An 18,514-nucleotide genomic window follows, 5' to 3' on the forward strand; every position below is an offset into this window, starting at 1 on the left:
TATCAGATGGAAAGTTTTAAATTTTAAAGGCTACAGACTTGGGTGTGGAATTTAAGTTCTCAAAGGAAGTACTATTTTCTGACTCCAGTGCATTTGAGAGTAGGGGAGGTCTTATCTTTAATACTTAAGTCGGAGATTTGTGGATTGTTACTAACAGTGAGTTACCAGATTGACCTAACAGATGTTTCCTTTTGCAAAGGAGCTTAAAGCATACCTAATTGCTTTAACCAGGCTACTGTTGTTGATCTAGTTGTTTGCTTACGGAATTTGTTACTGTAACAATAAGTCATTGTGATGAAATTCTTTCTCCTCTGCTGAAAAATCGCTCTATGGCTTGTATTCCAAGAAGGGTCTACGGTATTACCTAAACAGACCAATGACCTCAAAAAGACTAGCCTGCTTATTGTCAGCCATGGTCTCATGCATGCCGGAGTGACAGCATCTGTCCAAACACAGCTGAGTTGTAGTAAACAGTTTGTTACTAACCCCTTCCCCGCCAAGGATGTAATGGTTACATCCTTGGCTGCGGCGTTGAGGCTTACGCCCTGGTAGAGGCCCTCAGAGGAAGTGCTAGCGCTCCCCCCGAGGGCCTCCCCCCCTCACTCCCTTAGGGCAGTGCTGGAAAGGGAATCGCTTCCCCTTCCACCACCCCCAAGCTCAGCTTCCAGCGCGGCTGAAAAGAGAAATCAAAAAGCATTTCTCTTCCGATCACGTGCTGGGGGTGGGAGAGGGATCAAAGGCCTTTCCTCTGATGTCTTTCTGAGCATTTCTGCAGCCCGATCGTGAGATGTGGGGGTAAATATATTTTAGGCCATTTCTGCACCCCAGGGGGGCAGATTGGCCTATTTCTATTAGGCCGATCTTCCCGGGGGGGGGGGGGCAGGGGCAGATACCACTTAGGCACCAGGGATTGGGGTGTGTGTTTTGTTTGGGGGAGCAGCCCCTTGGGCAAAGGTCACTCACTTCCCATGGGGGCACATATTACTGTTGGCCATTTCTGCCCTCCTTGGGGGCAGATGGACCTATTTTTCTAAGATCCACTCCCCGGCGGGACAGAAAGCCTACTAGATGTCAGGGAATAAAAAATAAAAAAAAATAGTGGGGTGGTGGCTACCAACCAGTATAGGCATGGTTATGCTCCCACCCCACCTGAAGGGGGGTAACAGTCTTTCAGTTCTCCCTCCTCACACTAAAACATCTTATCCCACGGCAAGCAAGAGGCCATTTGATTATTTGGGGTTTTGATTTTACATTTGGGACATGAGAGCTTGTTTAACTCTCAAAATCGTCCCACTTGGAATGGTGAGGGTTGCACTTTTTGGACTTTGCGACCCTGCCATATAGATAAATCGACGAGACCTAGACACATGTGAAAAATAAACATCTAGGTGAATCCAGGGTGGTGTGCTTCACATGAACCCCACATGATTTTCTTACCCACTATGCCCTTCAAATCTCCAACTTTGCTGGAAATCACACATTTTCCCCACATTTTTGTGATGGAACCTTCCGGAATCTGCAGGAATCCACAAAATTCCTACCACCCAGCATTGTCTCATCCATATTGATACAAATTCTTCCCCACTTGTCAGCCTAAAAACTTTTTTTCAAACTGCCATATTGGACCAGCTTTTGGGGCATTTCCTATTCCAGCCTCTAGGCCTACCCACACAAGTGAGGTACCATTTTTATCGGGAGGCTTGGGGGGGAACGCCAGGTGGAAGGAAATATGTGGCTCCTCTCAGATTCCAGAACTTTTCATCTCTGAAATGTGAGGGAAAAGTTTTTTTTTGTTTTTGTTTTGTTTTAGTTTTTTTGCCAAATTTTAAGGTTTGCCAAGAATTTTGGGTAACAGAACCTGTTGAGAGCCCACAAATAACCCCATCCTGGATTCCCCTATGTGTCTAGTTTTCACAAATGCACAGGTTTGGCAGTTTTCCGGAGGTGCCGGCTGAGCTAGAGGCCAAAATCCACAGCTAGGCACTTTCCAAAAAACACATCAAATTTCAGTGTAAAAATGTGATGTGTTCATGTTGTGTTTCCTGTTGCAGGCATTAGGCCTACCCACACATGTGAAGTACTATTTATTGCGAGAGACTTGGAGGAACACAGACTAGAAGAACAAGTGTTATTGCCCCTTGCCTTTCTCTACATTTTTCCTTCCAAATGTAAGACAGTGTGTAAGAAAGACATCTATTTGAGAAATGCCTTGTAATTCACATGCTAGAATGGGCACCCCGGAATTCAATGATGTGCAAATAACCACTGCTTCTCAACACCTTATCTTGTGCCCATTTTGGAAATAAAAAGGTTTCCTTGATACCTATTTTTCACTCATTATATTTCACCAAATCAATTGCTGTATACCCGGTATACAATGAAAACCCATTTCAAGGTGCAGCTCCTTTATTGGCTCTGGGTATCTAGGGTTCTTGATGAACCTACAGGCCCTAGATATCCCCACAACCAGAAGAGTCCAGCAGACGTAACTGTATATTACTTTTGAAAACATCGCAGGAAAAAGTTAGAGTAAAACGTTGGGAAAAATTGCATTTTTTTCACCTCAATTTCAATATTTTTTTTATTTCAGCTGTTATTTTCTGTAGGAAAACCTTGTAGGATCTACACACCTGACCCCTTGCTGAATTCAGAATGTCTACTTTTCAGAAATGTTTAGCTTTCCGGGATCCAGCATTGGTTTCACACCCATTTCGGTCACTAACTGGGCACCTCTGGAATCCCTAGGATGTTGGGGAAAAAAGGACGCAAATTTGGTTGGCTAGCTTATGTTGTCAAAAGGTTATGAGGGCCTAAGTGCGAACTGCCCCAAATCACATTGCCACTTCAGGACCTTAGCCAGTGGTCACCCTAATATGAGGTGGGGAACAGTGGGATGTGGTTTAAAATGGATTTAGCTAGATAATCCATATTAAGAAGCTCAGTCTCAAGCTGAGATATGACAAATATTTTTTGTGAAAGTGAAGCTTATGAATGCGTGAAAAATAAGAGTATTCTCTGCTCGTCAAGTTAGTAGGACTCTATCCATTGGTTATGTTCTATCCATTAGACCATAAACGTATCCGGTCTGCTCATTGGCAGGCCTCTCCATGGTATAGGGCTGTACTCCCACCAGTGTAAGACCAATCACCTACTTGGAACAATCATCAATGCTACTAGTCAAACATCCTCAAGACCCACACACACTGAGCAGGGACTTTAACTGTTTCATGTGTGTTATTACCAACAGATTTCACACTCCACTGGTTGGTGCCCCGCCAGTAAACTTTCTGAGAAATTATATGCCTGCCCCAAATAGTCAAAAAAAGGTCAGGCACCTGAGGTGAAAAAGGCCTGGCAGCGAAGGGGTTAAGGAAACACAGGGCTATTTGCAGTAAGGGACATAGTGAAGCTGTGTACCTCGGGAGTCAGAAGCTTAGAAAGCCCACTTGATTACAATCTGGAAGCAATGCGATCTTCCTAAATGTCTTGTCGAGCTGCGGGACTCAAGTAGTTATTAATGAAAACATGTAGGGTGGACCCAGAAATTCAATGTTTGACTTTATTGAATAATCGTTTTCTAAACGACAGTTACTAATTCTTTTTTATATATATTTTAGGAACATATACTGTGAAATTCTTCGATGGAATAGTTCAAACTGTAAAGAATATTCATGTCAAACCTTGTTCCAAAGATCAGGTGAGGACATTTTTCATGTTAATTTACCCTTCTCTCTGCAAAGATTTATTCTTTCACTCACTTATGATTTTAAAAATGGAAATGGATTTGGATTTAAATAGTTTTCCAAAGCATGTTTAGTATGATTAAATTATAAACTGCAAATGGTACATCTGCCATATTGGATAGACCTCATCCTCTCCCATTAACACTGCACCATATACCTTCGTGACATGAAGTCCCCTTAAAAACCTCCATTTAAAAACATCGTCAGATGAAACAATATTCTCTGAAATCTAAAAAAGTGTAAAATTATGATTTTGATTCTGATCCGCAGCAGAAAAAGTAAATGGTGTGTTGTGCGTTAGAAATGCAGTAACAATGAATGGGATGGTGGCTTAACAGCACAGTGCCCTGAACATTTTTAAATGCGCTGCGGTGGAAGCATTTTGAGTGATGGGATTATTTATATGATACTGTGGAATACTTTCACCCTGCCCTCTTGAAGAAAAAAAAGAGTCGAGAAGGGGGTTATCAGTTAGGAATATTCTCTTTCCCCTTGAAACAGTTTTAATTATTGCTGTGAAATAAATGAATGTTTTACGTTCTGATCGACGCATGCAGTATGTTCCAAATTTGAATTAATATAATGGCACGCATGTAAACATCCAACTTGCTACATCATACTTTTTCATTATCTGTTTTTTCCCCACGCTCCTTCTGTGCACGAATGCATGCATTGTCGTCTTTTTATTTTTTTTTAATCCTTCGATCGGTGGTGACCGCACTTGCTTCTTACAGACTAAACAAATTCCTGGGGATAGGCTATCCTTGATACATGTATGCCCTTTCAGAAGTTTGTGCTATTTTTCTTTCCCGTCTTCTTTAGCTTGAGCTCTTTTTGCCTCAGTAGTCTGTCTTCAATATGCACATAGTGCCATTGGCTGTTTTCTCAAGCTGACTGGCATAACACTGTGTGAAGTTATATGTGTTGAAATAACAGAAAAACACTGGAATTCACTAGTTATAGTTTACAGGGCTAGCAATAACTTGCGCTCCTGCCTCAGTGCTTATGGGGCATTAATTACATCACTCGTTGAAAGTAAAAATCTTGATGTTCCCATCGGAGGCAGTGGCCCACCAACACAATTGGAGTATCTTTTTTTTTTAACAGGGGAAGTGTGGAAACACGGAGTGGTATGACATTTTTGATCCCTGCATATTCCAAAATATTCCTTCACATAAAGCCAAAGTGTGACATTCGCAGGGTGTTCTGGATAAGCAAGTTTCGTGTGATTCACACTAGCCACACCTATGGGTCTAGTTTTTGGAATTATGTTTTGCTGGGAGTTTCTATTGTTCTTTGGTCGACGCTGGCCCCTAGTACCGCAGTTACCCACATCTCAGGTATCCGTGTAATATAAAATAAATATCTTGAAGTTCTCGTGGTGTAGTTTTTGATGTTTTCAGTCTTGTGTGAAAGGCCTAGTCACACTTTTAAGTTACCGGTTTTATCGGGAGAATGCAGAATGACAAACGTTTGTCTATTGAATTACCCTATTTTTCACTTCCAAATGTAAGTCAGTGTGCATTAGACGCATTTTGTAAAACGGCCTGAAAATCACCAGTTATTTTGGATGATCCCAAATTTAAATTGCTACGCATAACCCTAATTTCTAAACGCGGATTCTTGGGCACATTTCAAAGATGCATAGCTTTTCTTTTCTCACGTTTTCATTAATTAAACTTTATTACAAATGTATGCGTTATTGAAACTCTATGTAAAATCATTATACGACACGGCTCAGTTGATGGCTTTTGGTATTGAATGTTATTGGAGAGCCGACTAGTACCTTGTATCTGTGCGTCCACGAGAGTCTGAAAGATAAAACTTTATAATGTTATTTTTATGTCAGCCTTCAGTGCAAAAAAATAAAGATGAAAGTGGTCACCTGTTTCTGCTTTTTCATTTGTTCTTTCATTATTTTTTATTTTAACATTGTTTCTCTAGGAATCACATGCGCAATCCACACAAATAACCTCTTGCTGAAGTTAGTCTACTTTTTAGAAACATATACCTTTCTGTATTCACCCACGGGTTTCTGATTAATACTCCTCAGACTACAAGAACAGAAAATATTCACACCACTTAGAGTGCTGCAAATACTGTGATTGTGGAATACACAATCTCTATCTTTATTGTTTAGTTAATAAAAACCATAACAATCAGCTCATAATATACCATATAAAATTCTGTTAAAATTCAATAAGCTCCTTTTACCATAAAAATCCTTTTGTGTGATTAAAATCAATTTTATAGGCTAAAGTGCAGAGTGCCAGCTTTCAGTTCTAAAGGAATTAAGATTCATTAATCAAGACTGTGTCCAGGGGAGTTGATTCACATCTTTGGTATGTACAGTCAGAAATTTGATAAATCTGCATATTGACTGTACATCACAAGGGTCAAACATTGACATCACTGCTGGCCGACAGGAGCGAGTCCCATTTCTCACAAAGAGCGGTTTTAATAGTTGTTGGTGCGCTTCTTTTAAGACCGGACAAATACAAATCAGGTGGACCATATCTTCCTTCGGGCCATTACATAGCCTGCAGGAAATTTCTCCTCCGTTCTTCCACGATGGTTGGTTCGCTCTGGCTGGTAAAGCTCCTAAGCGAAGCGCCAGGAAACGATGCTTAATATGAGATGCAAAAGTTGCGGACAGATAATGTGATGGCGCCAAGATGGTATAAGTATGCATTACTGACAAAGCGTGTGAGTGCTGCACAAATGTAACTTTATCATCTAAAAATGATTGGAAGCCTATTTCCTTTTTTATCGCTCGACACAAAAGAGGATATGAAATATTGGAATCCCATAGGTACTTTGTGTTTCTTGCAAGGTGTTATTAAAGTACCTGTTGTATACTGAGGTTACATTGTTATGTACTTGATGCTGATATCAAAGGATCACGGACCGGTTGGGACCTCGCTATACGAGATATGGAGATGTACTACATTTCAGATATATGAACAATTTTGGCGCACACAAGTCACTTTGTGACTGTAGATGCCTACCCAAGATTTTATTACTCTTTTGGAGACCAATACATACAGACTTCTCATGACCCTAAAAGAATTTGCGGACCTGTAGCTTGAGTAGAATACAAAAATACGAAAAGAAAAGCCTTGATAAAGTCATTTGCAGGACGAAACACGTGTCGGCTGAATTTGGTTGAACCTTGCAAGCAATTTCAATATTGGATGAATAGAAATCTTTTTGTATCAAGTTGTCAGAGTGGATGAATTCCGTTCACATAATTGATTGATTTCATTCTTTTTTAAATATGATTGTTTAGGGATGAATTGTTTTGTGTTTGATGTATTTGTGTTAACTGTAAAAACCCTTTTTGTCAATATGTAATGTAGCATCAAGTCATTTGTTAAACCATTTTAGTTTTGTTGTACTTTTTGTATATTTTTGTGAATTTTGTTACATTTTGTGTGATATATATTAAATTTGATAATTAAATAACTTTTTTCATTTAAAAACTGACACATACTATACTGATACCACACTTGATTAGATTATGTACTTCAGTTTAGGCCTTTAACATAGTGTAGGGACTTATGAACATATTACTATTGATAGCTCATACAATACATTTTTGTGAGCTCCATTTTCAACTTGGGAGAAAATTACATTGTTATTCACTGAAATCCATAGTGCCATGACTAGAGGGCTGACAGTATTTTTACTTATTTTGTACCAAGTTTTTATTTTGTGGGCTTGGCTGTCCAACTGCTGTTGTGTTAGACCGAATTCCAGCCTAACCTTTGCTGGGGAAGCAGAACGAGGAAGATTGAAAACTTATTTCCTATGTAGAGCCGCACTTCCATATGTAGTGGCTGGGAGGAACTTGGCCGACATAACAGACAGTAATGGTTTGTACGATGGACCTTTTAGTCTTTTAGCCAAGGTGCAGAAAGCAACCGCCAAGGATTTGCACTTCTGTGCAATATACTGCTTTTGTGGTACAAGACTGGTCTTATTGTCTATAGTAAAACCAAGGCATTTGTAACTGCAAGTCGTGTCAAGTGCAATACCGCTCAACTTTATTTTATTTCCAGAATTCAAAGGGCATCCTATGGACATGATTTTAGTTTTTGAAATATTAACTTCTAGTTTGTCTGTCTTTGCGAAATCACCCAATGTACTAACCAGCCGTTGCAGCCCTATTTTTGTGTGGCTTAGCAGAACAATATCATCCGCTTATGATAGATGTGATATGGACAGACTTCCCATCCTGGGAGAATGCGAGTTGGTTGCATCCAGCATAGCTGAAAGATTAGCCATAAAGAGGTTAAAAAGATGGGGGGCTAGGACGCAGCCTTGCTTTAGTCCTATATTTGTTGATATTCTCTGAGAAATGTTTGAGCCGTCTGCTACCTTGACCTGCACCCAGGTTTTGTCATACAATAATTCAATACACCTCAGAATAGGTTCATGCAAGCTCCAGCTTCGCAGTTTACTCCAGAGCAATGCTCTGCCCACTCGATCGAACGCACTTTAGAAGTCCACAAAGCATAGATATAGATTTTTCTTTAAGCACTTCGCTCGATTGGCAATGTCACCTAGCTTGAGAATGTTGATCACTGTGCCGTAGCCCTTCCGGAAACCAGTTTGATTCATGGGGACCAGGTTGTTTAGATTGGACCAGTTATGCAGGTCTGCTAAAATCAAGGAGGCGAAGTATTTAGCTTCACTGTCAATTAGCGCTATCAGTCTATAACTGGCTGGGGTGGCTCAATTACCCCCTTTATATATCGGATTAATGAAGGATCCGTTCCAGCTGTCTGGAATGATTCCGTTGCGCTCAACTTCGATATATAATATTGACAGTGTTGCTGAACAATAATCCAGATCCGCCTTGAATATGGCTTGCAGGAGGCCATTAGGGCCGGGCACCCCGTCCCTACGGCCCCTTCTGATGACTTGGGCAATTTCCTCGGCACTGAATTCTGCTTCTGTAAACCTAAAGTCTGTGGGTTATACCGCAACCTTTAGTTGCTGGTTTTCCTCAGGAGAGAGTGGCTTGAAGATGTCAGTCAAGTGATCTACCCATTTGTCTTCTGGAATTGATGTACAATTTATTATCCTTACCTTTCGGCCAATCTCATTCACTGACGCCGAAAATGCTCTAGAGTTGGCCTTTCTGTAATTGTCAAGTAATTTGAGCCAGAATTCATCCTCCTTTTTTGTTTGTATTTGCCATACCTGTTTCTTATAGTTTTTTCGTAAGGTTTTTATTTGTGCGCATAAAGATTCCGTAAAAGGTCTAACTTTTGTAGATCTAAGGTTGCTCCTCAGTTCTTTTCCTAATTCCAGGATTTCTGATGGCATGCTTAGTGACTTCCGATTAATATTTGGAGCATGACGCCTGGCTGCGCCAATTGAAGGTATTAACCGTAGAAAGCTAGCCCACACATCCACGGTTGACTGATCTTGACACGCTATCGATTGAAGCAGAGTTTTTATATTTTTGCACAGCCGTGGTAGTGAGGACTCCGTCCAGATCAGACGATTTAGGTTGACAGAGGCTACTATTCCCAATGCATTTGTAGCTGAAAGAAAGCATGGAGCATTCCAAACCAATTCTATGTGTTGAAATGAATGGTCACTGTAGAGAGTCGGTTTGATTTAGAATTTACTGACATGTGCTAGCAGGGGAGGAGAGACGACCGTGTGATCTATTGTGGTCGCTGATTTTGCACTGTAATAAGTGGGCTTTGGCAGAAGATCTTCTTTCACCCTGCCATTTAGTACTCTTATGCTCAGATGCTCTAGGGCCCTCTACCAGTTGTTTGCCCCTTATATCTAGTATCGTCTGTGCCGATGGAAACTGCGGCAACACTGACCATATAGCGTTTTCAGCTGCCAGTTGGTCGTCTGGTTCTGGAGTGTATATCAGGTTGGTGTTAAAATCGCATGTCACTAAAATGTCCCATGTTGGATTGACACATCTTATCTCTTCTACCTTCTGCAGTAGTTGTTCAAAGAGAAGGGCTTTCCGATACTTCTGCGGATGAGCATAGACATTGAAGAGGATCAACGGAACGTGAAGGCTATCACTAAAATTGTTTTTGATAGCCTGTAGGTCTGTCGTTGAGAAGGCCAGCTGCTCCTTTGTGGCATGAAGTGCCGTAGAGATATATGTGGCTAGGCCACCGCTTGGTCTGCCCGATTTATTTGATTTTACGGCTTTGATGTGATGTAGAGTAGCCTCCTAGTTCTATTGGATCTACCAGCCATGTTTCTTGGAGTACTATTATTGAATAATTACCACTGGTCATTACTTTAAATCCATCTGTAACAATTGCTTTTGCTTCCGCGATGTTCCAAGACATAATGGTGACTACCAGCCTTTGGTCTATACTACATTATGTGTGCTAGGTCAATTACTTCTCCTCGGGTTTAAGGTATGCGTCATCCATCTACATTCATCCTGTACTCCAATCCCTACAGATAGCCAGTCAGTGGAAGTTTCTGAAACATTTCCCTCCCTCTTAGATTGGCGCTGTACGAGTTCCCCAAAATCTGGCCCCTATCCAAGGAATGATGTTTCGTTTTCTGTTTTTTTTTCGTAAAAAAACAAATCTGCCTGTTTATGAAATCTGGAAATAGTTGTGTGCCAGATTGTGGCTATTTTCTAGGTTCCCTCCTGGAGAAGGAACAAACCATGTGTTTCTTTACAATTCCCAGAGTTCTGGTAAAAATACCACAGGCTTGGTCGGGTTCATGTAATGTTTAAAAAAAAAAAAAAAAAAAAAAACGCTAGCAGAGCTTAATAGTTACATGAAAAAATGCTTAGCTCCACATTGAGAACCCCAAACAGTCAAGTGTCAGGCTCCCACCATGATGATTGGAATAATTCAGCCATGTGACTCTATGAAAGATATGCTGCTGAATTGTAGATGCTGTTAAGTCACTGTATGGCTGTCTTACTAGTACTGAAGCAGGGAAATCAAACCAAAAATAATATGGTTCTCTTTTCAGCAATGACTAGAGACTATGTTCCTAGTGCATCTCTGCTTGCGCAAAAGGTAAACCTTTATTTTCTGCCTGCCTCGAACAGACATTTCCCTTTCCCTTTTGCTCATGAATGTTTTGGTTTCGATCTTCTCTTGTGTCTTTCCCTCGAGTGTGTCCTTTTTTTATGCTTTTCTATGTTGTTTCTATGTGCATGCTTCACTGGCTGGATCCTTCTCATGGCACTGATTTATTTTACTAGTCTTTCAGTTAAATTCTGATTCATGGTGGGGGAGGCTCCTCTCTTTTAATTCTGAAACATTCATCAGCATGTTTTCCTGCCCAGATGCTGTAACACAAACAGCACGACCTATATGATTGTTATAGTGCAAGTATTCAATTCAGTTTGTAATGCAGGTATTAATCTTTTTGTTTGCTTTTTCAGAATTTAGCTTGCACAAAGCCTAAAGAGCGAAGCAAAGACATTTCCTTACGTACACAGAAAAAACGAGAGAAGTATAAGGAACAGAGAAGTTCAACAGAAATTAATAGGAAAGGTAAAGATGAACATTCACAAAATATTGACAAAAGCAAAGATCCAGATAAGCCCGTTGCTTCTGACACAAGCAAGCTAGAATGTGATACAGATAAGTCCATTTCTGTATCTGAGGGGCACAGCAAAAAAGATCCTGATAAAGATAAGTTATTTGCAACTGCTGAGGAAAGGAAAAAAGATCCTGAAAATCAAAATGTCATTGTGTCTGAGAAAAGCAGGACAGATTGTGAAAAACAAAAAATTAATGCCATTTCCGAGGAACATAAGATACCCGATATGCATTTGCCCAACACTGAAAAAGAAGATAAAGAGAATATCTTAAAAAATGATAACGACACTTTGATTGACAAGCACTTAGAGATAAAAACAAATAACAGTCATAGAGCTCCTGGCAACAGAAGAAAACGAAGCCGACAACAATCCTCAAGTTCTGCAGGTAAATTAAAATAGTATGCTATAATATAATGCTCTGTATGTCACATGATTAAAAAAAAAAAATTAACAGATGGTCATGTATTATGGTACAGTCATTTAAGTGTTTATGTTCATGGTGGAGATGTAAGGATGGGCTTTAGTGAAGATGACAAGTTGTTTTCCAAAGTGCCCCCTTTATGTTGTCTCTAGCAGTGGTGGTTGGTGAAATGTCAATGGTTTGGGCATAATCATGCCCCGCAATTTGCTAAGGTAGTGAATATAGCAGTCAGGACCAAGTATTGTAATGCACGTTGAAAGAGTCCTTCCTACGAGCAAAATCTGAAGAGCATTCAAAATTGTCAATTTTACTTCATATTTTCTTAAAGAAATTGATTACAACTCATATTAGTTTACCGGATAGTCCGAAAGGGAGAGGATACTCTTGGAAAAATTGAAATGAACAAATCCCCCTTGCACACATAACAGTAGATGGGCTACCAACTTCAAAAGTAGGAAAGCTGGAATTTCAGGGGGAAAACAGAAAATGCTTGTGATCTTTGCTTACACATTCAGCTGTAGAGCCAAAAACATAGTAAAAACCTGATTCACAAATACTGTGCACGTGCAGAAAGCAAGACGGGAGCACGGTCTTCACCCTTACTATTACTTGCCGCAACCAAACTACACAACAGAAATGTTCTGCTGCCAACACTAAGGCTTTCGTGATACTCCATAGAAACAACTTTATTCATATCAGGAATTCATAAGCGCCTCCCTTGGGAAGTTTAGATAGTGTTCACTGACGCTGCAAGTGCTTTCTAAGTTTCTACACGTTTTTACCAGTAATTCTTGTACATGTGAGATAGTCAATCAAGTTGGCCATTCTAGGGTACAAGAAGTGGATAAAAAAACTGCAGTAACATAGAGCTAAACTGTCCTGTTGGAAAAACTGGTGTTTTATGCTTTGATGCTGTTGCAGACTTTAATGGGGATCCCATGAAATCCACTCACACATTAATTGGAAGGGGCCAGACAAGAAGAGACATATCTAGCTGCAATCAGTAAGACGTTAATGCAGAGCCAAGAGCATTGTTCAATAAGGAGCGAAGAAGACAACTTCCGCCACCTCAGAAAATTTCTAATGCGAGTATTTTAAATGCCGTAGGTGGCCCTCAAAGCTATTCCGATGGTTTAAAATGCAAGGGTCTTAGGTCGGGTCATTCTGTCAGTAGGCATGTACAAGCACCACAATTAGTGTTTTAATATTATGTTAAACTGTAATGAATACTATGTGTTACACGTTTTCACAGCTAACTAAAGAAAACGTTATCCATGCTGGATCCCTGTGATAATGCAAAGTGAAAGAGACCGATAACTAAAACATCATGACTTTCAGAGTAATCAGTTCATTACAGACAAACCTATTTAAAATGATCTAAAGTGTAAGAGTGTGAGCCATTATGGAATTCCCGTCACCCCTGCTAATAAATCATATACCCTCCCCCAGTAGTCGAAGTGAGGGGTGTGTGGGATTTTAGAGAGAAGGGGGGGATGGAATCGGAATTGCACAACGTACTTATACTTTTTTGATTTTAGAAACAGTTCCCCCCTTCTACATTTTAGGTCGAGCGTAGCAATGCACAAGTGCTGCATTCCGATGTGTTATCTATCAGTTGGCTTTACCATGCCCTCCTCATGCCCATCACTCTCGTTCGTGGGCTTATCTTTCGAAAATCCCTTGATGATGTTGGTAAATGCCTTACGTTTGTTCCACCTTGAAGCTGATTTGTTACTCCCTTGCAGACTGACCCTGTTGCATTGGCTTATTGCACAATCACCCCTTTACTTCAGCGTGGGCAAACTAATTTTCTCTTGTGTCGCTCCCCTTAGCATCGCACGATCAGGGCAGTTTCATATGTGAACTCCATTGCGGTATTACATTGCGCAGTTACATTGCGAAGGTGATGGCATGTGAAGGATGACTCCAATAGCTGCAGTTAATTGCTTAATATGGCAGTCCTCACGAACCTGGCTTGTGTAACCTGCCCTAGCATGATGTCGGAGAATTCCAAATATTGCATTTCCTTTGTGAGGGCGGCTTCTATTGTCTGTCTTAGGTTTCGGGTCGTGATCTCTAGCTATTTAGAGATGCACATTTCTTAAGCAGCCACTGAGCTCCAGTAGGTTACCCGATGGGCAAAAAGTCGGGATTAAAGCACCAGAGAATTGCACGAATACCTGCATGTATATAAGAATACCCTGTACAGCGGCCTAGTTACATGTACCAAGACTGGGTGCTGCTGAACTCCTCCCAAGAGATATGTCTTAACGAATTGCAGGGAGCCATGCATGTAGTCAGTCAAAAGTGCGACAAAAGTAAACATTTACTAGCTGCCACCTCCATTACATGTAAAAAAAAAAATGCATCTTTGAAACATTGAAGAGCTGCAGTCTCGTGTCCTTATAAGCGGAGGCACAACTACACTTGCATCGTTCCACTTTTGTTCACTTACATTTTGTCAAACAGAAAGCCATAACATCTCCATTTCGAGTATTGGAGTGGGAAAGGGATTTCGGGTTAGTGTGGTTCTTTACTTTTACCTTTTCACCTCGGTTCTGTCATAGAAATAACGTTGCCTTTCACCTCTATTTTAAAGTTCACTGTTAATCACATACACGCTCCTCGGACACCATGCTAGTCAAGCCTGGATTGTAAAACTCACCCTTCAGTCATTCATCAAGTCACACACAAGGAAATATTACAAACTCCTAACAATACTTTTACATGATCACGATGTACATTTGTTTGAAGTGCACCACTTAAATTTTGTCAAACAGGAAGCCATAACATTTCCTGTTTGCTGCCATTTTCTTTGTTTCTCAGTCTCTTTATTGACGCAATCTCTTTATTTCTTTTGGAAACTGTAGGAAGTTGGCTCTATATGTTCTATCTCAAAGTAACAGATAGTGTGCACAGAGTCCAAGGGTTCCCTTTAGAGGTAAGATAGTGGCAAAATTAGATAATTCTAATGCTCTGTTTTGTGGTAGTGTGGTCGAGCAGTAGGCTTATCAGAGGGTAGTGTTAAGCATTTGTTGTACACACACAGGCAATAAATGAGGAACACACACTCAAAGACTTAACTCCAGGCCAGTAGTTTTTATATAGAAAAATATATTTTCTTAATTTATTTTTAGAACCACAAGTTCAAGATTTGACGTAAATACATAAAATGCAAGGTACTCCACACAGGTAAGTTAGGAACTTTGAATTAGAGCAATAACATCATTTTTGTTAAAATGGCAATAAGCTATTTTAAAAGTAGACAGTGCACAAATCAACAGTTCCTGGGGGGAGGTAAGTATTGGTTAGATTGTGAGGTAAGTAAGACACTTACAAGTCTCCGTTCCTAAGCATAGGCTGCCCACTGTTGGGGGTTCAGGGCAACCCCAAAGTTACCACACCAGCAGCTCAGGGCCGGCCAGGTGCAGAGGTCAAAGGGGTGCCCAAAACACATAGGCGCCTATGAAAACAGGGGTGCAACGGTTCCGGTCTGCCAGCATGTAAGTACCCGCGTCCTCTGGGCAGACCTGGGGGGGTTTGTGGAGCACTGGTGGAGGGGGGGGAACACAAGTGGGCACACAAAACACACCCTCAGCGGCACAGGGGCGGCCGGGTGCAGTGTGCAAAGCAGGCGTCTGGTTTTGAACAGGAATCAGTGGAGGGACCTGGGGGGGTCACTCTGGCGGTGCACGCAGGGCACAGGACGGCTTCTTACAGGATGGCTTCTTGGGCCAGCCTCAAACTGGGCTAGGCAGAGGGTCGCCTGGTGGTCACTCCTGCACTGAGGTTCGGTTCCTTCTGGGCCTGTGGGCTGCGGGTGCAGTGCTTGGGCCAGGCGTCGGGTCTCTTGTTACAGGCAGTCGTGGTCAGGGGGAGCCTCTGGATTCTCTCTGCATGCGTCGCTGTGAGGGTCCAGGGGGTCGTCTCGGGCTACTCACAAGGTCGCAGTCGCCTGGGAGTCCTCCCTGTGGTGTTTGTTCCCTGGATCTCGAACCGGGGGTGTCTGGTGCAGAGAGTGAAGTCTCACGCTTCCGGTGGGAAGAGTGAAGTTCTTTAAAGTTGCAAGAAAGTTGCAAAGTTGTTGTTGAAGTTGAGCAGCGCCGCTGCTCACAGGAGTTTCTTGGTCCTTTCATTCAGGGCAGTCCTCTGAGGCTTCAGAGGGCGCTGGTCCCTGTCGGATGCATCGCTGGTTGCAGGTTTTCAAGTCAGGAGACAGGCCGGTAGGGCTGGGGCCAAAGCAGTTGTTGTCTTCCATCTTCTCTGCGGGGCTTGTAGGTCAGCAGTCCTCCTTTCTTCAGGTTGCAGGAATCTGATGTTCTGGGGTGCCCCTAAATACTAAATTTAGGGGTATGTTTAGGTCTGGGAGGGCAGTAGCCAATGGCTACTGTCCTGGAGGGTGGCTACACCCTCTTTGTGCCTCCTCCCTGATGGGAGGGGGACACATCCCTAATCCTATTGGGGGAATCCTCCAAACTTAAGATGGAGGAAATCTGAAGGCAGGGGTCACCTCAGCTCAGGACACCTTAGGGGCTGTCCTGGCTGGTGGATGACTCCTCATTGTTTTTTCTCACTATCTCCTTCTGCCTTGCCGCCAAAAGTGGGGGCATTGGCCGGAGGGGCGGGCATTTCCTCTAGCTGTAATGCCCTGTTGCGTTGTAGCAAAAGGGGTGAGCCTTTCAGGCTCACCGCCAGATGTGTTACAGTTCCTGGAGTGGGAGGTGAGAAGCACCTCCACCCAGTACAGGCTTTGTTCCTGGCCACAGAGTGACAGACACTCTCCCCATGTGGCCAGCAACTCGTCTGGTTGTGGCAGGCTGGCAGAAACTTGTCAGCCTAACACTAGAAGTCGGATTGGTATTCAGGGGGCATCTAAAAGATGCCCTCTGGGTGTATTTTACAATAAATTCCACGCTGGCATCAGTGTGCATTTATTGTACTGAGAAGTTTGATATCAAACTTCCCAGATTTCAGTGTAGCCATTATGGAATTGTGGATTTCTTGTTTGACAAACTCCCAGACTATATACTCTTATGGCTACCTTGCACTTACAATGTCTAAAGTTTTGCTTAGACACTGTAGGGACATAGTGCTCATGCACATATGCCTTCACCTGTGGTATAGTGCTCCCTGCCTTAGGGCTGTGAGGCCTGCCAGAGGGTGACTTACCTATGCCACAGGCAGTGTGAGGTTGGCATGGCACTCTGAGGGGAGTGCCAATGTTGACTTGGTGTATTTCTCCCCGCCAGCACACACAAGCTGTGAGGCAGAGTGCATGTGCTGAGTGAGGGGTCCCCAGGGGGGCATAAGACATGCTGCAGCCCTTAGAGACCTTCCCTGGCATCAGGGCCCTTGGTACCAGGGGTACCATTTACAAGGAACTTACCTGAGTGCCAGGGTTGTGCCAATTGTGGAAACAAAGGTACAGTTTAGGGAAAGAACATTGGTGCTGGGGCCTGGTTAGCAGTGTCCCAGCACACTTTCAATCATAACTTGGCATCAGCAAAGGGAAAAAGTCAGGGGGTAACCATGCCAAGGAGGCATTTCCTTACAGAAACCAATTTCAGCATTGTTGATTCTCTCTATTTTACGCATCACCAGAGTGGTTAGGACTTAATTTATTTATTTGAAGCTCTAAATCACTGAATGACACCACATACTTCCACGGGCCCCAAGAGGTGCAGGGGCCCTTGAGAGAGACCCCACTTAATGTAAAGTCAATGCTGATTAATTTCGACTCGGGTGAGACCCACAGTGCTTTCAAGTGCCACTCTCTGCCATTTATATCTGATAGAGACTTCTAGGTGCAGATTCCTTACCTTAGAATTTTCCCCTAGGCGTCAGACTGGATCTGGAGATTTTTTCTTCGAGCAATGCCCTTGAGTAGTGTTAGGTGGCGTTGATCGACTCTGCGGTGTCGTAGTTGCCATGATGACGTCTGGAGCAGTACATAGATGCTGCCTCAGCGCAGTGATGTTAGTTCTTTTCGTTCCGCGCCACACGCTGATCCAGGCAGAGCTACTGTAATTCAATTTTTGACCGTCTTTGCCTTTTTTTAAAGTTTTTTTTTTTTTTTTGGTTTTTGGTGCATCGAGTATGTCCCCGAAGACCGTCTTCAAACCTTGCGAGGACTGTCACCGCATGCTGTCAGTGACTGATCACCATCAGGTCTGTTTGTGGTGCCTGGAGCGTGGGCATGACCTAAAGTTGTGCTCCGAGTGCCAGGCCATGCACCCAAAAGCCTTGAGAGTGCAGTCCCTCAAGCATATGGTGGCTCGGCACTCGACTCCGCATAGGTCCCAGTTTCACTCAAGAGGAAGGTCTTGAGACTGGTAGTGGGGCCACCACCACTCGTCTTCCTCAAAGTCTTTGGGTCAAGTTAAGAAGATGAAGAAATCTTGTCACCTTCGACTTCACCCAGTCACTTGGCTGATGTGACGCGGGCGGAGCGTAGACGCTCACGGGCTTCCTCCTTGGAGCCTGCTTTTGGGCCCGTGCTGCGCCTCCCAGAGTTTCCGGGAGCCGGGGCGACCCCTACCCAATTAAAGAAATTCTGTGATGCCATGCACCTCATTATTTGGCAGTCCGACCCTGCTAAAGTGCCCTTGGGCTCAAGGGGTTTGTTGGAAGGCCTTTGGGTTCTGCATCGGCAGCTCCAGCCACCGAAGTCCCCTCCGGATCCGCTCTCCGATTCGTACCAACGCTGGTCATACCATAGAGACCTTCCCCCGTGCCTGTTTGATTGTCGACGCCCCCGATGTCTGTGGTGCCCACCATCGATGT

The 18,514-nt window shown here is 42.8% G+C and overlaps 1 protein-coding gene across 7 annotated transcripts in view; it reads left to right on the forward strand.

Annotated features, from left to right (window-relative positions):
• The window catches only part of PHF20 (PHD finger protein 20), a 1,394,195-nt gene that overhangs the window by 223,278 nt on the left and 1,152,403 nt on the right, over positions 1-18,514 (forward strand). For 6 of the 7 annotated variants that reach the window (XM_069243878.1, XM_069243882.1, XM_069243883.1 and 3 more), the window contains exons 5-6: positions 3,618-3,697; positions 11,149-11,695. In XM_069243878.1, the coding sequence (XP_069099979.1) occupies positions 3,618-3,697; positions 11,149-11,695 (627 nt within the window). Of the gene's footprint in view, positions 1-3,617; positions 3,698-10,730; positions 10,778-11,148; positions 11,696-18,514 lie in introns of all 7 variants that reach the window. The other variant, XM_069243885.1, reaches the window with a different exon arrangement.

Source organism: Pleurodeles waltl, chromosome 7 (assembly GCF_031143425.1).
Source record: "Pleurodeles waltl isolate 20211129_DDA chromosome 7, aPleWal1.hap1.20221129, whole genome shotgun sequence".
Taxonomy (NCBI): domain Eukaryota; kingdom Metazoa; phylum Chordata; class Amphibia; order Caudata; family Salamandridae; genus Pleurodeles; species Pleurodeles waltl.